Here is a 17,341-nt window from a genome sequence, read left to right on the forward strand (position 1 = left end):
TTTTATTGTAATATGGTTAAATAAATGTTCAGTGATATCATCCAAAGATTTTTTAGTTTGGGTGCATTTTTGTCTGTATATAGTGTTGATGTAGAAACTAATATAATATGCACTGTTGCTTAGTATTTAGTTATAGCTTCAGATGCATGATATTTAAATTTTCTAGAAGCAGGATAACCAACACCACAGCATCTTGTGCATCCGTGCTTAGTATACAACACATTTTAATGGGGCCTATTGGTTCCCAAGGTGGTTTACTTTACTTACAAGCTTATGGTACTAAGTTAAATGCTTTCATGAATTTCCTAACAGAGCTTTCAAAAAAAGCAGCATTTATTTGAAATATATATATTTTTGTGTAACCATGTAAATGTCTTTACCATCACTTTTGATCCATTTAATGCATCCTTGAAGAATCTTTTTATTTTAGTTATTTATTATCATAACCATCACAATACATTAGGTGGATTATGAATCCACTAATAAAATAAATCAATCCCCTCAAATACCAGTAGCTCTTTACCTGCTCTCCAGTCTTCTGGTTCTTCTGCTCCTTACACCTTACCGATCTTCTGCATTAAGGAGCCATGCCTTTTCCACTTTGGAAAACAGAAAACTCTCATGGGGGCCCAATCAGGCAAAACTGCTATGGGCCCTGCATGGGCTGACCCACTGGGGGACTGTGGGGGGTTTCTGTGGGTAAGCCTAGCTGTGGCCTTGCACACAGAAAGCCCCCATTAGACCCCAAAGTGTTTGCCCTTGCCTACACTTTCCCTCAGAAAAGCCACACATGTGGCATGTTTTCTGGGCATGTCTTTGCCTTGGGCAAGCACATCACTAAATCTGCATGCCTACATCACATTTGTTGCATTCAGCCTCTGGAAAATAACGTGTTTTGTGCTGGCTCAACTATCATTCTGGCCATTATTGAAATCCCGGGTTTCTTATGAATAATTCCTGTAAGGTGAATGAACCCGCGCATCCGAGTTTAATGGAATATAAACAATAATAAAGCGTTTAATATGGCACGATAAATGAAGTTCTCTCGTGAAATCTCTGCAAAACATTAATCCTGGACTGCTGTAATCACTGCTGTTTTAAATTCCAGGAATTGTCTAAACAGTTTTTGCAATTTTACGCCAGTTTACAGTCGCGCGCCCTCTTTTTAATGCAAAGTTCTGCCATATTAACGCATGATTACCTCAGACCGTCAGTAATGAGCGGTTAGCAAACAAACGGTTCAAGATAACGTTTTTATACGAACGCGCGTGTGTGTGTGTGTGTGTGTGTGTGTGCGCGCTTGCATTTTTTTTTTTACACAAGTGAACTTGAGGCCTCGCCATAAAGTCTACAGAAAGTTTGTAAAAGGAGTTTCTGCAAAAAGATCATAAACTCGGTAACAAAGCACACTACTTATGTGTCATTTGGTGTACATTTGGAAAATTATGACCTATTATGTTAAATAAAGTACTTCCAGTGCAAACGTTTTAATCTCCGCATAAGCTAGCAAAATAAGGAAACTTTCAATCATATCACAAAATGGTGTTTTTATCTCTTTTTACCACCCGTGGCATTTATTGTGGCCTTCTGTGTGATGTAATGCCAGTCTCCTATTAGATGTTATTATTTGGGTCAATGATTGATCGGAGGCAGTTGACACAGATACCGTTATCAGGATAATCCGAGGAGGAAACGGACCGCTCCACATCGTTTAGGTCATCAGTTACGTCTCAGAAGTAGAGGAGGTGTGACTTTTGCTATAAATTATGAAAGCCGTGGTGATAAAAGATAAAACTGCATAGCTGCTCAAAACAGAAGCTCTTTACAATCATTTTGTTGGTGGTGTTCATTTTTTCTGGAGATTCTGGAGAAGAGGAGATCAGCTGACAGCCTTAAGAAGTGCATAAAGTAAGTTATTGAATATTTTGGGGTGAAAATCAAAGCTATTATTTATTTTTTCCTCCCTTCCAAAATCTGTCCAGTTCTTATCAATGCCACAAGTGTGTTTGTGGTAGAATTTGTTTAGTAGGCCTATATTAGTTTAATATATATTGTTGTTGTTTATATTTTTTTACGCTGCATTACTAAAATATTAATATTGTTTCGGTTTGAAATCTTGCTTATGTCCCAAACACGATTATTTGTCTTACCCCATTGGCTAATAATTGCTTGTCTGAAGGAAATACTCGCTACATTTTGATTTTATTCCCCCCAAAAACAAGAAAACATATCTTACGTCATTGTAGCTACTTATCCAACAAATTAGTTATTTACTAGAAACAAGACAAAAATACAGAAAAGCATTTTTTTTTACAGTGCTCATAGTAGTTATAAACCACTGTAAAAGAACATGTCTAAACTCAATGCTTATTTCAGTTCAATGCATTACATTTCACTTTCCAGGCAAAGCAGCGGTTCTTGCTGAAATGGGTCACCGCTTGTCCAAACGCAGGCTGGAGGGGTCAGACCTCTCGCCCTCAGGCCACTTCTCGACCAGTGAAGAGGCTCCGCCGCGTTACTCCTCTTACAGCACCGGCAGTGAGACGGCCATCAGTGTGGAGACGCCGGCACGGAGGACGTCTGAAGCCCTGAACTCACGGCAGGACAACAGGCGGCCCTCCATATACAGCACCATGGATGCTTTGCCGCATCTGGAGTTTTACTCCAACGCTACTGCCACGGGCCGCATCCGGCGCAGCCGACCGTCACTGGAGGTTCTGCGCAAGGCTTGTGATGTGAGTCGTTTGTTGAAACTATAGGAAAAGAACCAGAGGTTGCAGTTTCAGGACCACATTTCTAGGACAGAGCCACCATGTCAAATCTACTCCGCATTAAAAAAAATAACAAAATAAACCATGCGCAAACTCGACAGCCATTAAAAAATAAATGATTTTTGACATACCAGCGTATCCCGCCATTTTAAAATCAAATTTGCGAGGTTGGCAGTTATTTTAGACGTGCAAAACGATTCCGCTGCTTAATGTTGCAGACTGGTATTTCACATAACTGATATTTTTATATAATTTTCATTTATTATTAACGTAATCTGTTTAATGTTTTACTGCACTTTGTAATGAAACTTAAGTCTCGAACATACAAAGAAAATGTAGAATTTGAATGACCAATTAGTTCCCAAGATGTATTCGTTTCCTCGTTTTAGTGAGTCGTGGCCACCTTGAAGAAATCTGTTCTCTTGTTTGGATTTCATTTAACTAAAATGAGGAAACGAATTATTAAAACTCGTTGAGCTGGGGTGGGGATGAATTGTTGGAAACCGTTTGACAGGTCGCGGCACTTTTTTGTAAGTAACTTTTTTTTCGCACTTTTTTACAGCAGGTTTTTTTTTTCTTTTTTTTTAAAGTCTCAACGTCTTTATGCGGAAAAATATAGGCCTGGAATTCTTCTCTCGTTTTAGTTAAATCGCCGGCCACTTGTTAAGAATAAGTTTTTACACTTTACTAATTTCTTCCCTGGTTTTAGTAAATCGTGGCCTTGATCTAATTCATTTTTCTTCCCAAGACAACTGAATTCCTAACCAGAATACAGAGGATTTTTTTAAGTGTCACAAAGGGTTGTCAGAGGTAATCATTCAATTCAAAGTAAAGTAAAACGTCCCAGAAATGCGGTCCCAAAACTGTAGCATCCGTTCAAATTATATGATCAATAATTTGACAACAAATGTTTTTACATTGCTTTAACTCAGCAAAATAAGTGAAGCAATTCAAAAGTTATTCAACTCAATTTAAGTTGAAATCACTTAAACATCCAAGTTGATTGTACTTGAAAATTTAAGGCAGCAACATTTTTTTCCCCAGTGTATGTAAGCCTACTTAAATTGTGTGATTTTGTGTGTGAATGTTTTGGTTTAGGATGGAGAATGTGGAAGTAACACGTGCGGCTCTAGTACGGGAAGCCTGTCAGCGCTTCAAGAGGTCGGAAACGAGTCGGAGGAAAACGTCCAGGGAGGAAAGACCTACCAACCAGTCCGCTTCGGATGGGTGACTGGGGTTATGGTGAGGAACAGAGAAAAATACACACTCGTGCTATCAAACGGCCACGCGTGCGTACATGTGTAAATATGCTCAGTTATTGTGTTTCAGATTCGCTGTATGTTGAATATCTGGGGAGTCATTCTGTTCCTGCGGTTGTCCTGGATCACATCTCAAGCAGGAATCCGTGAGTGGTCATTTGGGAAAAGACAGTCCAAGATAATCCGTCTGTGCAATGCAGAAAAACAACTTCCTTTACGAACCACAGGCCAGACAGGCTATTTGCTTTAGTAAAGATAATGTTTCTTAAGAAATTCCCAGTGAAAAACGTTTATAGAACGACTTCCCGGAACCGTGTGTGTGTGTGTGTGTGTGTGTGTGCAATCTCTGATGGCCACTTATCTCTGAAGTGTTTTGTCTATTCTTTAAACTGGTGCTTTGTACAGACATTGTGTCCTAATCATTCTTTTTTATTTCCTCTTCTTTAGTTCTTACATGGGTAATTATACTGATGTCAGTCCTTGTGACCTCTATAACGGCGCTGTCTGTATCTGCCATTTCCACCAATGGGAGAGTCTCTTCTGGTGAGTTATGATATCGGACTGATCAGATGATACTTTGATTATCAGTGAAGCTGATGCTTAATTTGCCATCCTTCATTATTTCTGCTATGCACGTATAAAGATGTCTTATTTGAGAGAAGTGTGCTGTTTCTTTTTCTAAGCAACTTGAGCAAAAATACAATAGATTCTGATTGAAAAAAAAGGATGCGAGTCAAATCTAGACAAAGAGTTTAATCATTTTACAAAGCAACATCGTGGACTGGATCACTCTGAACCATATACACATTTTTCCTACTGTAAAATCCAACGGTGTTTATTTACATACTATGCCATTTTTACTCTAAAAACCCAGGTTAAGATTAATTGATTGGTTTGTGTACCATTCTGTCAAGCCAATATATATATATATATATATATATATATTCTTAGACGGGGCAATCCTTTATAGTCTTTTCACTCATTTCTCAAAGTCATCTTAAATGTTCAATTGTCAATGCAACTGAACATTTTCACACAAGCTGATTTGATTGATGTTGATTTTCCTCAAATGTTTTTGATTGAAGTCACCATTATGGAGATCAATGTTTCCTTTAGTTGGACTCTTGAACTTCATTTATATTATTGTAATTATCTTCCTATGGATGCAGGTATACAACAAGAAACCACAATAATTGGTATCAAATGAAGGGAAGAAGTACATATTATCCATATTTGTATAAATATAATATTTGGTACTGGGTACTCTTTTGGCCAGTAGGCACACATCAGCCCATTTTAACCACCCAAAAGACTTTGTCATCCACATATCACTCATGGTTCTCCATGTGTCTCTCCTCCACCCGTCAGGCGGTGCGTACTTCATGATCTCCCGCACACTGGGCCCTGAGTTGGGAGGTCCCATCGGTGTGGTGTTTTCTTTCGCCAACGCTCTCGCTTGCGCGCTCAACACGGTGGGATTCTCAGAGACGGTCAGAGATCTTCTCATTGTAAGAAGCAGTTACAGTCATTCTTTTGCATGACATTATCTTGCGTTTATGGCGATCGTTGATATGATGTTTGTTTATGATGCAACAGGAGTATGACTCCCAAATTGTGGATTCAGTCAATGATGTCCGAATTATAGGATCCATCACAGTCACCATGCTGCTTCTCATCTCATTGGCTGGGATGGAGTGGGAGTCGAAGGTACAGTCCTCAAAATAAACATTCATTTTACAATAGAGGCAATATGTCAGGCAACTTCAGTGAGGGGGTAAACATCTGCACTTGATTTATTTCTAAATTTAAGATGCATTGCATATATAAAATGATTATATCCACAGAATCCAGAGTTTTAAAATGAACTGATAAAATAAATATGAAGCATATTTGTCAGTAATACATAAATGAGCCAGTACGAAAACAGGTTCGATTTCTACACTATTTAAGTATTGACATAACGTATTGATGATATAATTGTTCAATGTTGTGGAATATTTAGATGATTATTTTTCTTATTTTAATCAGATTAATTAACATTTTATGCATTTATTTACTTGAAAATTATTCATTTTAATGACATTTATTTTGAAATTGAGCAGTTCCTAGTCTCATGAGCCTGCAGTTCCTTCACTCTCCTCTAGAGGCTCCACAAAGCCCTTCTTGTTCCAAAACTCTGAGCATCTCCTCACAAACCATCAGCTCACAATGCAGTGCTTTCCTTCACAAGGCTTCTGCTTTCTTTCTCTTGCAGACTCAGATCCTGTTCTTCTTGGTTCTCATGGTGTCCTTCGTCAACTACTTTGTTGGCACCGTGATTCCAGCGACTCCTCAGAAACAGTCGATCGGTATCTTCGGTTACCGCAGTGAGTGTCTTTTTTTTTTTTTTGCCGCATCCCAAAGCTTCAAAAGACATGGACTGATTTTATGGTGTCTTTTGGTCACTGTGAAAAACTTTCCATGAAAAAAATACATTAAAGTTTTTTAAATTGTCCATCTACTCACAAGCATCCTTATTTCGTGCTTTGTGGAAAAATTTGGGCACGAAGGTCTCAGGTCTGATCCCAAATGTTTTTTTTTTTTTTTTTTAAATCAATGTCTTATCACCATATTCAATAAAATACATAAATGTATGCACTATCAATTATTGATAGATGTTTCAATTGTCCTGAAATTTTCCTTTAACTCGTTCAAGAAATTATCTTTGCAAAATATCTGAACTAAATTATTTTTGCCAGGTGAAATCTTCTTAGAGAACCTCTTCCCAGACTGGAGAGGAAGCGACTTCTTTCGTATGTTTGCCATCTTCTTCCCATCTGCCATTGGGATCCTCGCCGGAGCAAACATCTCAGGCGATCTGAAGGTGAAGAACATCTGCAAACATGACAAAACCAACGTTTTTGAGTTATGGAGCATAAATACATGAATGAACAAAAAACATAACATTTTGTCTCACAATATGGTACTAATCAAACGCTGTGTTTGTGAATGTTTCAGGAACCTGAGATCGCCATCCCAAAAGGGACACTGATGGCCATATTCTGCACCACCATTAGTTATTTAGCCATATCTTCAACCGTGGGTGAGTGTTTAATCAAGCGGTCAACAGTAATGACTAAATTCATATGCAGTGAGTATCAGCACCAATGTGCAATACATCAATTTATTTCTAGACAAAAAATAGACACTAAATCGAAAAATAAACTTCATTCAAAAGGAAAACAACTCCTTTTCTGACCCCACTGGGAAATGCTTTTTCTTTTTTTTAACCCCCAGGAGTCGGCTATCGCGTTGGTGCGATTAGCTTGTGTTTTTTCTTTTCAGTGTCAAAGAGACTCGAATAACTCTGTCGGTTTTTATTCTTCAGGCAAATGTTAAACATCATTATAATCTGTTAAGTTTCTATTATTTTTTGAGTAAAGTCACAATAAAAAGTTGTGCTTCTCTGTCAAAGACGTCTAATCTGATTCTTTTCAGAAAATGAGCTCTAACATAGTGAAAAGTTACCACACAAACATAAGACAAATGTCTAAAGTTACGTTGAAATGTCAGGTTCATTTCTCAGAAAAAAAGATATATATTCTTATATTTGTCATGACAAAAATACTGGGAAAGAATAATTTTTGCAGTGAATGACGTAACGTTTGTCCCACAGGATCATGTGTTCTGCGCGACGCCTCGGGGAACCTGAACGACAGTTTTCCGCTGAACTCCACCGAGGCCTGTGATGGTCTGAGCTGCAGTCTGGGCTGGAACTTCACCGAGTGCCAGCAGAGCGGCACCTGCGCCTTCGGACTCTCCAACAACTTCCAGGTGACCAGCTTCACTTCTAACAAATCCATAATTTGGTGTATGATTGATCTTTTGGTATAATATGCATGGGTCTATTTTCTATTGTTGAGCTAATATACTGTATAAATATACCAAAATGCCACTCAACTGGACAGCCAGTTATCACTAGGAGTGCCTAACAGAACAGGAAAAAAGAGGTTGGACAACAGAAGGAAGTGTGACATACTATAATGTTAAGTGTAAAGCAAACTACCCTTGAAGATCCACTGACCAAAAGTAGGCCCTTTTACATGAGTACTGCCGGAGTATTTTAGAGAAATGCTGTTTTAACCTATAATACATTATTATAATTTAGTTTTTTAATTTAGTTTTTAGGTTACTATGGGTAACTATGTATCTATTAAATTTTATTTATTACATGGGTTACTAGAGTAAATTATTTTGTATTTGTATATGTATCAATTGATTTACTATTTATTTTCTATGTGTTTATTTTCTGTGTATTATTAATATTTAAATTATAATTTCTTACTTTGTTTATTACTTTGGTTACTAGAGTAAATTATTGTTTCTTTATTTGAATGTAATAATTTATTCTGATATTTTATTGTCATTCATTATTTACATGTATTAATGTATGTATGTATGTATGTATGTATACTTTGGTTACTAGAGATAATTACCATTATTTTGTTCATTTGTTTATATAAATGTATGTATTAGTTTAGTCACTTAGAGTTAATAATAACGTATTTATTTAAATGTTTGATTAATTCAGCTACTAGATTTATTTATGTTTTATTGTTTAATTTATTTATGAATGAATGAGTGAAGTTGCATTTAAAATCCACTTGCCTCAAAATCTGAGGGGACATATTTCTATTTGTTTGCCTTGACAATATATGAATTAGTTTACTTTACGTAGAGATTAGCTGGTCAAAATGTTGAATACTGTTCTGGATGGTGTTCTCCAACACTCTACTGGTTTGACAGATTAACTTTTGTTGCAATCATCTGGTTTTCCATTCATATCACAGGTTCTGATCCAAGTCTCCGGTTTTGGTCCATTAATCTACGCGGGCATATTTGCAGCCACCCTGTCATCCGCCCTTGCGTTCCTTGTCTCCGCACCCAAAGTCTTCCAGGTGAATTACCACACCTTACACAGATAATAGCTAATATATAACTTCGAGATCATCAAAGTGAACATGGCTTGTAAAATTCTAAGAATTTTGAACATCTCCTCTTGGTACAGTGTCTCTGTAAGGACAATATCTACCCATACATCGGCTTCTTTGGAAAGGGTTATGGGAAAAACAATGAGCCACTACGAGCTTATCTGCTGTGTTACATCATCGCAATGTGTTTCATTCTGATTGGTGAGTCAAATATATATGTGATTAAATCTACATAACATTCATCTCAACTTGCATTATTCAACGATAATACTGTATACAATTACATTTGATATAAAAGTTCCCTTTCATCTCGGCAGCTGAGCTGAACACAATCGCTCCTCTGATCTCAAACTTCTTCCTCTGCTCTTACGCACTGATAAACTTCAGCTGTTTTCATGCTTCCATCACCAATTCACCTGGTGAGTTCAAAATGTCCAATGAAAATCTGATTATCTGTTCTATACATATTTTGAAGACTGAGTACACAGCAAAACACCAGTGTAAAATGAACACCCGCAGAGTTTATTTAAGTCAAATCACAGGGTTAAAGTTAATAAGATTGATTATTAAGAGATTGATTGAGTGATGATTGAGCATTAGTGATGAACACCTGCTGTTAACAAGCAGAATCACTGAAGGACAGAGTCACCATTATGGAGATTAGAGTTTGCTTAGTTGGGCTCTTGACCGTTGACTTTTTAACATTCCCTTTTCTCTGGCTGCTTTAACTTTGGGTTTAGAAAACAGATTTGTTATGGCAGATACATCTAATGTTATAAAGTCAAGGGTCAAGTGTCCAACTAAAACACACAATGATCAACATAGTGGTGACCTAAAAATGGTGACTCGTTCCTTCAACGATTCTGTTAACGATTCTTGTTAACAGCAGGTGTTCATCACTAACAATTAATCATCACTCAATTAATCACTTATTTATCTCATTAACATTAACACTGAGTCAGTGTTAATTTTAACACTCTTGAGTCTGGACTTAAACTCATAGTAGTGTTAATTTTACACAGGGGGGTTGCTGTGTACATCATGATCATGTAAAGTTACATTGCTTTTGAAAGTTTATTCAGTCCAGATGTAAATATTATCACGTTTTTTCTTCCCTCTGTGTTTTCTGGTTATTTCTGATGCTTACTTTAGGATGGAGACCATCGTTTCGGTATTACAGCCCCTGGACAGGTTTGTTCGGGGCCATTATTTCTGTCGTACTGATGTTCTTGCTCACATGGTGGGCCGCGCTCATTTCTTTAGGTTTAATCATCTTCTTATTTGGCTACGTGACCTACAAGAAACCAGGTAAGCAGGACCGTGTTGACCCATCAGAGTAAAGATCACATTGACATGGTGTGCTTTTACTGACAATGATAATGTTTTTGTGTCGTTCAAGAGGTGAACTGGGGTTCGTCTGTCCAGGCCAGTACCTACAACATGGCTCTGTCCTACTCCGTGTCTCTGGCAGGAGTCGAAGATCACGTCAAAAACTACAGGTCAGATGCTAGACAAGGTTTTAACAGGATGTGATAAGAAGATGTAGAAGCATAATCCGCTCTTAATGCCTGTTCTTGGTTTCTTTTTGGAGGATTCATACAGGTTATGTAAAAATCATAATCAACAGCCAAATAGGTCTTGATTTAGCAAAATCTCATGCCTATTTGGTTGGTAAAATCTCATGACTCGCTAAGTCACAATTCTGAGAATTCATTTTTAAATAAAAAGTTATAATTATAAGATAAAAAGTAAATTTATTTATTTACCAATGAATAATAACCGTCAATTCTGCCATTTAATCTTTCTACATTTGATTCAAACATTTTCTCATCAAAACAAATAAAACTAGTATGCAAATAAAATTATTCTCAACATGAAAATAGCTAAGAATTGAAAGGAATTAGCAATGTCCATACGTCCAACATAAACAGTAAATTAGCCCAATATAAATAGTGCTAACCATATTGTAACTCAGGTAACCCGCATCAGTATCAAAAATGTTCATATCAAACAGAGCCTGATTTACTGCTACCCGTCAAAAAGCCTTATTTTCATTCTCATTCATCAAAGGGTAGATTACATGGAGTTTACCCAGATTAACACCCATATATTCATTAGTTTGTTTCGTCTCCTCAGGCCTCAGTGTCTGGTTCTGACGGGTCCTCCGAATCTGCGTCCAGCGCTGGTGGACTTTGTGGGCTCTTTCACCAAAAATGTCAGTTTGATGATTTGTGGAGACATTCTCTTGGTAAGAACCAGGAACTTCACCTCATGGCTTATAACGCACTTCTAAATGAGACCTTTCTGCCCTTAAAATAGCTGCAAACTCATATCATGGATGTTATTCTCTCTTCAGGAGGGTGAGAAGTCGGTTGTGTCTGAGCCCAAAACTAATGACATGATATAACGCACTTCTAAATGAGACCTTTCTGCCCTTAAAATAGCTGCAAACTCATATCATGGATGTTATTCTCTCTTCAGGAGGGTGAGAAGTCGGTTGTGTCTGAGCCCAAAACTAATGACATGATAAAGTGGCTCAATCAGAGGAAGGTCCGTTCCTTCTACACAGCCTTCAAGGCGTCCAGTCTGAGAGACGGAACCCGACATCTTCTACAGGTTACAAACACCATGATCATTTGACATGAATTATTACAGTGAAACAACTGTACTCTATGTAAAAGTGGTTTTGTTCATCGCACATGATGACTGCTTGTGTTTCATGTATAAAGCCCTGTGATTTCCGTTCTCCAATGCTGTTTATGATGCTTTTTAATGAGTTTGTGTTGCATTTCATGTTGAAAATATGACAATGTTTCCCCTCTTAAGGCCTCTGGTTTGGGAAAGCTGAAGCCGAATATACTGGTGGTGGGATTCAAAATGAACTGGCAGGAGAGCAGCAGTCAAGGCATAGAGGACTACATCAACACTATATAGTGAGTGAAAACTACCTCACAATCCCTAAGATCTGCACAAAAAGAAATAGCAAACTATATCTGACTTAAAGGAAAATAAACTAAATTAATCACACACCCCGTAATAGAACAAACTAAACAAATTTACTTTATTATAATGCAAACAAAAATATAATTTATTTTATTTGTAAAGTAGTCACCATAAAAGTTTTTGTTATGCTACTTTAATTTATGCATTTCAGTTATGATTACAATATAAAATAAAAAATAAAAAAGCCTTTTCTAATGAGAGTCTCCATTGAGAATGAACATTACAATTTGGAGGGAATATTTAATATTTTGAGGGGAAATGTGAAATGTTACGTTAACAATTTTCATATTTTCTACATTCAATAAAATATACTACAAACTTCACAAGAAAGCATCATAAACAGCATTGGATTATAGGCTTTATGCAGTAATGCACATTAATATACACTTTTCTTTATTGTAAAGCAAAAAAAGATTATTTATTTTAATTGTAAAAGTTTACTTATTTTAATTGTGAATTGTTACACAACGTTTTTGCATATTGAAAGTCATATTTTAAAAATGAATAGGAATTGTAAGTATGTTTGTATAGTGAACATTTACATAAATACGTGCTCAGTAATAGTTTATTTATTTAAATTGTACAGTGTTTATGTCCATTTTTGTTCTGCTAATTTAAAATTAATATTATAAAACACTTTAAAGTATTTTTTTGTAAAGAGAATCTCCGTTGACCATGAAAGTTACAATTTGGAGGGAAAATGTGAAATTTGGAGGGAAAATGTGAAATTTGGAGGGAAACCATGCTTAATTCAGCTAATGGTCCTATAAAGGCTCCGTTACCTTCATGTAAAATATTGTGTTAAGAGCAGGACATGTTTCTGTGAGATTCACTCTGCCGGAAGCAGAAATGAAGTATTTTTCTTTGGTCTCAGTGATTCTTTCGACTCCAACCACGGCGTGTGTGTCCTGCGCATGATGGACGGACTGGACGTCCGAGACGAGTTACAGACTGAGGGTATGTCCTGTTTGTCAGAGTGTGTGTGTGTGTGTGTGTTTGTTTAGTACATGTGGATTATCCCAGTAATTCTGCCCTGTGTATCTGACAGTCAATCAGGCCTTTGAGACGGACGAGGCCATGGAGTCTGACCAGCAGAACTCAGACGGCGACTCAGGTGAATCAACTCAAGCCGATCGATGCGTCTTCTCTTTGTTCTTCAAGCCTTATCTAATTTCTTTGTTCTTTTTTTTTAACTGATTCCTCCTCTTAGATGTCGACAACCCAAAGAGCACGGTGAACGATCAGATCAAAACTGTGTTCCAGAATAAACAAGGGAAGAAGACCATCGACGTGTACTGGATATCTGACGATGGAGGTGAGATACGGACTGTAATCATTACCAGGCTTCGGCTGTCATAATTTGTGTTTGATAACCCATCAGTTAACTCGAAACAATTGAGTAATGTAGGCCTCGCTCTGTCTCAGGTCTGACTTTGTTAGTGCCGTACCTGTTGACCAGAAGAAAACGCTGGACACGATGCAAAGTCCGAGTTTTCATCATTGGAGAGCAGCAAACCATGGAGGACGACCGCAAAGAGTGAGACTCGCGAATCGTTTGAATCATTTGAAGCATTCGAATCATCACCCAGAGGAGATTTGACCACCTCAATTATTTCTTCTAGATGGCAATTCAATTAAATGGAGAAGTTTTTCTAAAGTCTCCCGCTTCTCTAATGTGTCTTCTGAGAAACCAAACAGACCAGAGATCTCAGGAATGTCTCAGACTGTATTTATATTTACCAATATACCAAAGACTGTAATCAAAAAATGTCAGGGATCTCAATATGAACTTAAGCATTTCTCAGTCAAATGATATACACATTCAAAACAGAGTCACTGAATCATTGGAATCATTAGAATCCACATTATCAGAATTAATTTCATTAAACAACACAAATGCAAGCTCCTTAAACAGTTTAAAGGTGAAGAATATTATATTGTAAATTCGTGTATATCGAATACTACATAAAAGGCTCTTCTTACTTCTTAGTAATTTTGTCTTCTAGTCTAAAATGTAACAGTTCTTAAATCAAGATGCATTTACTATATAAGTAAATTGACATAAAATATTATATTATTATGATATTTTTCCTTGTTTTGTTGAAAATAAAATTAAAATGAAGTGAGTTTTTGCTTAAAACAGGCAAAATGATCTGCCAATGGGGTGAGAATATAATCTTGTTTCTGATTGAAATCTTGTTTCTTGTTTCCGTCCCAAGAAATACGATTATTTTTCTCACTTCTTTGGCAGATCATTTTGCCTGTTCTAAGCAAAAAAATCACTTCATTTTGATATTTTTCCCCACAAAACAAGAAATTGTATCTAATGTCATTTTACTTATTTAGTAAAAGAATCTTAATTTAAATTTTTTGGGAAATTTGGACTGGAAACAAAACACACAAAAAAAATACTAAAACGAAATACTACTTTTTGTAGTGAATGCACTCATTGTGAATGCATTCATTGAATATTGATGAGCTTAATGTCTATTTTTGCTCAGAATGATGACTTTGCTCCAGCGTTTCCGACTGGACGTTCATGATGTCATCGTGATGACGGACAGCGAGCGGCCAGCACTTCCCAAAAGGTAGGTTTAGCCCAATTTTAGTTTGGATTTAGTGTGATTTTATCAGATTTGTGAATTGTAGCACCCTTCATTGTTGTCTTTAGTACGAGGCGCTTTGAGGAAACACTCGCCCCCTTCAGGCTGAACGAGGCACAGCTGGACGAGAGGACGGTTCAACAGCAGAGGACAGAGTGTCCCTGGAAGATCACAGACAAACAGATGGACGCGCTAAAACTCAAGGTGTGTGTGTGTGGGCTTGACCTCAAGGTCCTGCTACAATCCTAAATCCCACTTGGAAGTTACATTTTTCCGTTCCTCCTTTGATAGTCGGAGAGAAAAGTGCGCCTGAACGAGATCATTCGGAGGAATTCGAAGCACGCCGCGCTGGTCCTAGTGTGAGTATTGACTGTGAGACCATTAACCATTATTGGCTGCGGGTCAATATGTGATTCATACACTCACAAAGCACAATCTGATAATATTGGAGCCTCATAAATCATTTACATCCGAAATGCTAAGAATCATAATTGGAGGGTAAACACACATGTTAATCATTAATGAACTCGTGTGTTTCAGATCTCTCCCCGTACCGCAGGCGGACTGTCCCAGCGCTCTTTATATGGCCTGGTTGGACACACTTAGCTGCGGTCTACACTGCCCCGTCCTGCTCATACGAGGAAACCAGCAGAATGTCATGACCTTCTACTGCCAGTAAAACTCTCACGTGATTTACTCACCTTTCCCGGGTTTGAGACTTTTGTCTAGGTGGCTTTTCATGAAATTTCTTACTTCAGACTACACTGTAAAATCGAATTGGTTAGAAGTATGTTAAAAACGCATGCAAACCGATTAAAGTGAAATAGGAATATTATGTTGAATTGACAAATGCTTTGAGCTTTTACTGGCAAACTCAAGATCTCTAGTGACTAAAACAACTGAGAGTACTTGATCATTTCATTGCTACCATTGATGTTTGATGCTGTAAGTTAAAGTCTGTGCACTGTATAAAAAAATATTGTTGGTTTAACTCAAAAAAAATAAGTAAGCTGTTTGCCTTAATTTTAAGTTCATTGAAATGAAAAATTTGAGTTAATACAATGAAGGAACCACATAAATAAAAAAATGTTGTGATAAATTATGAAAATAGCACAATTTGGCATGTTTCACTGCATTACTACAAATAAAACACATTTTTATGCAATATGTTTGCTAAACCTTTTAAAACTATTTGAATAAAGGATGATTTCAATTCTTAAAATTGTTCATTTTATTAACTCAAAGTTTTAATTTCAATGAACTCAAATTTTTAAGGCAACCAGGTAACTTACTTTTTAAATATGTTTTTTTTACAGTGTGTGTGTCTCAAGAATGATCAATTTCAAGATACTGTCACAAATATGGAGGGATTTTATCAGCCCTATTAAACATTTCACAAGGTCTTTATGACATAAGTATTAGCAACAATAGTTTTCCATTATTTGACATGAAATATAGTTATGTTTTGTATCATACACACACACACACACACACACACACACACACACACACACACACACACACACACACACACACACACACACACAAACCCTTCCTTTTGTGATTGCTTGTTGTATCACTGCATCAATAGGAAGATCAATACAATAATATAAATGAAGTTCAGCCACAAGGAACACTGATCTCCATAATGGTGACTTCTAACAAACATTTTAGGAAAATCAACATCAGCTTATGTGATGTTCTCTCAAATGTTCTCAATGTGAATTTTAGAAATCAGGGAATGCAAACAGAGTAAAAATATCTGCAAATTAGAGGAAATTAGTGGAAAGTCTTTAAAATCGCCCGCTTCTATTTTTATTTAATTACATTGCCTAATATGTATATTTAAACATAACATTGGTGATAAAAAGTATACTTAATATAATCAATAAATTGGGGAAATATGGTGATGCCTATTATTATTTTTTGACCTTATTCAGCTATGGTGTCTAGCCTTGATGAGTTGACTCACTTGGCCATGGGCGGTTTATAGATCTTGCTTGTCATTTGCAGTAATACATATTTAAAATAAGCGACAGCAGCCTTAATAAAAATACTTACAATCTGTGCACTTTAAAATGTGTGCATATAATTTAAAGATTAAATATATTACATATTAAATACTGTATTACATTTTATTATTAAATATGAGTTTATGCATTCGCTGAGAATTGAACCCATGACTTTGGCATTGCATGAATCTAAATATAGGTGAGGCTACTTTAAATTTACCTGCATTTTTTTTTTTACCTGCAAAATGACCTGCCTTATTCTTTTTGCACATTTATCATTTTGCTTATAGCTCATTATTATTGTATTTCTATTGTATTTTTCTTTTTGCTGTGAAATCACGTCTGTGTTACAGTTTTGAAGGTGAAGGGCTAAAGCTGCTAGCTTTAAAGTGTATTTTAATTGATTGTATATGTTAATAATGTGATAAATAGTAATGTATCACATATATATATATATATATATATATATATATATATATATATATATTAAAAGAGACCATAAAACAGAAACACACATACACTCCATATAATCTGTGTTTATTTCAGCTGTAATATATTCTTAAATTTGTGATTCTTAAAATAGTTTATTTCCATGTGATTGAACACCTTTTATAGCATGTTTTTTCTAGTTGGTGTAATGAGACAATCAATGAAAATTGAGATGTTCATCATTGTGCTAAATTGTATTTTTTCACATTGAAAAGCAGATCAAGAACATACTTG

General features: G+C 36.3%; 1 protein-coding gene across 1 annotated transcript; it reads left to right on the top strand.

Moving 5' to 3' along the window:
* Positions 1-2,426: 2,426 nt before the first annotated feature.
* slc12a10.1 (solute carrier family 12 member 10, tandem duplicate 1) lies at positions 2,427-15,349 on the top strand. The gene is made up of 26 exons (XM_067447585.1): positions 2,427-2,735; positions 3,870-4,013; positions 4,101-4,176; positions 4,478-4,573; positions 5,399-5,538; positions 5,627-5,737; positions 6,285-6,396; positions 6,769-6,893; positions 7,028-7,112; positions 7,686-7,843; positions 8,860-8,967; positions 9,078-9,201; positions 9,318-9,419; positions 10,153-10,308; positions 10,400-10,499; positions 11,137-11,248; positions 11,482-11,616; positions 11,827-11,933; positions 12,878-12,960; positions 13,052-13,117; positions 13,214-13,318; positions 13,429-13,540; positions 14,505-14,591; positions 14,675-14,810; positions 14,898-14,965; positions 15,147-15,349. The coding sequence occupies exons 1-26, from the start codon at positions 2,427-2,429 to the stop codon at positions 15,283-15,285; spliced, it is 3,096 nt and encodes a 1,031-aa protein (XP_067303686.1). The 3' UTR covers positions 15,286-15,349.
* Positions 15,350-17,341: the final 1,992 nt, after the last annotated feature.

The sequence above is a fragment of the Pseudorasbora parva genome, chromosome 1 (assembly GCF_024679245.1).
Source record: "Pseudorasbora parva isolate DD20220531a chromosome 1, ASM2467924v1, whole genome shotgun sequence".
Lineage (NCBI taxonomy): Eukaryota > Metazoa > Chordata > Actinopteri > Cypriniformes > Gobionidae > Pseudorasbora > Pseudorasbora parva.